Genomic DNA, 3,290 nt, shown 5'->3' with positions numbered 1-3,290 from the left:
TTAACTCTTATTAGGGTGATTTTGTTAAGAAAATTTCAGAATTTATTAATCAAGAAAAAGATTTTCGAGGACCGGGTTCCTAAAAACATTACTGGATTCTGGATTTATAAAAGGTAAGAAATTTGTTTTTTTTATTTACACAACTCAATTACTTTTAGATTTTTGAAGATTTAATTTTTTAAAGGATTTTTAAGTTTTTTTTAATGAAATTATGGCTTTTTCTTTTGTTACTGTTCATCGTAAGCATGATTTTGATAAAATGCAGAGTTATAAGGATCATTTTAATAAAATATTTAATTCAAAGTTTAATAAAGTGGATGTAACTAATAATATCATTACTGCAGTAATTTTTTTTGTGTTTTATGTAACTTTGATTATAATGAAACATGCAATTAAGAAAATAAAAAGAAGATCTATTAAAAATAAAGAAAATGATATAAAAAATACTAATACTGAAATTTTAATTTCTGAAATTTTGGTGAAATCTCCAGATATTTCTGAGGATATCCAAAATAGCTTACATTTAATTTTGTTAGAATTAATAAAATTAAATGATAAAAAGAATATTATGCCGTAGGAAAAATCCGAGGAAATATTAGATACTGGTGAAGTATTTAATTTTCCTCAGAATAATAATATATCAGAGGATATCAATAAAAAATTAAATTCAATAGTGATTGAATTTAAAAAACAAATTTCAGAGGTTTTAATTGAGAAACCTGTAGAAATTGTAAAAAATTATAATAAAAATAGTACTTTGAGACAAAGTACGGAAGAATCTTTAATTTTATGTGAAATTAGAGAAATGAGAGAAAACATGAAAGTTTTGTCCAAAGATGTGTCCAACTTAAAAATTAAAAATAATAATATAATTGAAAGTTGTGAACTCTGTGGAAGAAGAGGACATATCGATAAAAATTGTTATTCAAGAGACCGAAAAATGAATGAGAATGGTAATGCAAAACCAAGTGAAAAAAATGACATTGTGTGTCATAGATGTGGTTTTGTAGGACATATTAAACGAAATTGCATGGTTAAAGAAGCAAATTTTAAAAGTGGATTTCCACAAAGAACCTCGGTAGTGTTACAACCGGTGGTTAGAAGTATACAAAATCCGTCGATTAAAAATGTGGATAAAATTGAAAATAACAATACAGATCATGACAGAATGTGTTTCCGATGTGAAGAAATGGGACACATTGCTATCAATTGTATTCAAAGTGTGAGTGGATTACAGTGACTATATGATTTGAAAGAGAATCATATTAAAATAGATAAATTAATTTTAGAGAGTATTAAAATTTGTGATATATATAATTTTATTAAAAATTTTGTGGATATATATATTAAAATAGATAATCATCATGGGAATGAAGATTATACATTGAAATTTAACTCGAATAAAAAGGGTTGTAATGTTGGAAATTTTTATTGTCATTTTGATGAAATAAAAAATTTTAAATTAAACAGTAATCTGAATAAAAAGGATTATTGTAATCAAATGAGTGATATATATCACAGGGGAAATTTTAAATAAAAACATAAATGAAATTCAGAGACCTTTAAATTCTGAGATGAATTTAGGTATGAATATTAATTATATTGACAATGAGATTAAAATAAATGTCATTCAACTCATTAAAATGCCTAAAAATTTAATAACTGAGGGAGCAAAGGAACAAAGTTCATGTCCTCATATTAATTTAAAATTTGGTGGACAAATGGTTGAAATGTTATTTGATACCGGGGCAAGTATTTCAATAATGTCTAGTGAAAATTTTTATAAATATTGGCCGAATGGTATTGTTGAGAGACAAAATATGTGTATTAAACAATTTGATGGATCTGAAATCAAAGTTTTAGGTAGAACTCAGTGGGATGTTATTTTCCATGATATTCCTATAATTTTAGATTTATGGATAGTGAATAAAAATGTTGAAACAATTATGGGTTGGGATTGGATTACCAAATTGGGACCTCGAAATAATTATTGGGATTTATTTATCATTGATAGCGAATTAGCTAAAGAAAATGCTGAAAGAAAAATAATGGCTAATGAAGTCAGAGAAAAACTTAAAGAAAGAGAAATGAATAAATTAATGAGTGAAATGAAAGAATCTATAGTTAATAATAATATTTGTGAATATCATGCGAAAACCATGATGTATTCAAATCCATCTGAAATCAATAGTGAAATTTATAATGATAAAAAAATTAATAATGAAATTAATGAATTTAATAGAGTTAAAAATGCTATACCTATTTTAGTGGAAAAATATGGTATAATTTTTGAAGACACTTTGGGATGTCTAAATGATTATCAAGTGGATTTAAAATTAAAAGAGGGATTTTCACCTATTTTCTTAGGGTGTCGTAGAGTTCCTTTTGAGTGGAAAAAGGAAATCAACGAAGAATTAGATAAATGGGTGAATGATGGTATTATTATTCCTGTGGAATATAGTGAATGGGCTACTCCATTAGTACCTGTTAAAAAATCTAACGGAAAACATAGATAATGTGCAGATTTTAGAGTAACACTTAACAAATGGGTTGTGGAAGTGAAATATCCATTGCCGCGAATTGAAGAAATTTTGGCAAATTTAAAAGGGGCCAAATATTTTTCAAAGGTTGACTTTTCATCAGCTTATTTACAATTGCCTTTGAAAGAAGAAATTCGTAAATTGATGACAATAACGACGCCTAAAGGATTATTTGCATTTTGTAAATTACCTTTTGGGTTAAGTGTATCTGCACCGATTTTTCAGAGAACAATGGCATCAGTTTTCCAGGGTTTGGAAGGTGTATTTTATTATATGGATGATGTGTTGATAACTGGAGTGACCCCAGAACAACATAATCAACGTCTTGAAGAGGTTTTCAAGAGAATTCAAGATAAAGGTTTAAAAGCTAGTAAAGAGAAAAGTATTCTTGGTGTCACCGAAATAGTGTATTTGGGTCATCAAATTAATGGAATTGAAGTGAAACCTCTCGATAAAAATTTAAAAAATATTTTGAACATAAATCAGCCTAGTAATAAAGCTGAGGTACAGTCTTTTATGGGCATGATAAATTATTATCATAGATTTGTGGATAATTTTGCAAAAATTGCAGCTCCATTATATGACTTATTAAAAAAAGGTGTTAATTTTGAGTGGAAAATTGAACAAAAAAACGCTTTTGAACATTTAAAGAGAAAAATTGGTGAGGAACCAATTTTAGTGTGTTTTAATAATGACTTGGAGATAATTCTTGCTGTTGATGCGTCAAATAAAGGTGTCGGAGGGGCCTTA

The 3,290-nt window shown here is 27.1% G+C and overlaps 1 protein-coding gene across 1 annotated transcript; it reads left to right on the top strand.

The window, feature by feature from the left end:
• Window positions 1-805: 805 nt before the first annotated feature.
• On the top strand, window positions 806-1,240 carry LOC135928836 (DNA-binding protein HEXBP-like). Its single transcript, XM_065465300.1, has one exon. It carries the CDS (start codon window positions 806-808, stop codon window positions 1,238-1,240), a length of 435 nt encoding a protein of 144 aa, XP_065321372.1.
• The last annotated feature ends 2,050 nt before the right edge of the window (window positions 1,241-3,290 follow it).

The sequence above is a fragment of the Gordionus sp. m RMFG-2023 genome, chromosome 4 (assembly GCF_954871325.1).
Source record: "Gordionus sp. m RMFG-2023 chromosome 4, tfGorSpeb1-WG-v2, whole genome shotgun sequence".
Taxonomy (NCBI): domain Eukaryota; kingdom Metazoa; phylum Nematomorpha; class Gordioida; order Chordodea; family Parachordodidae; genus Gordionus; species Gordionus sp. m RMFG-2023.
Note: the sequence above shows the minus strand (reverse complement) of the source record. Positions and strands in the feature narration are given on the sequence as shown.

What these genes read in the sequence shown, in the direction of transcription:
- LOC135928836 (XM_065465300.1), top strand. Translation starts at nt 806, where the DNA reads ATGAGAGAAAACATGAAAGTTTTGTCCAAAGATGTGTCCAACTTAAAA.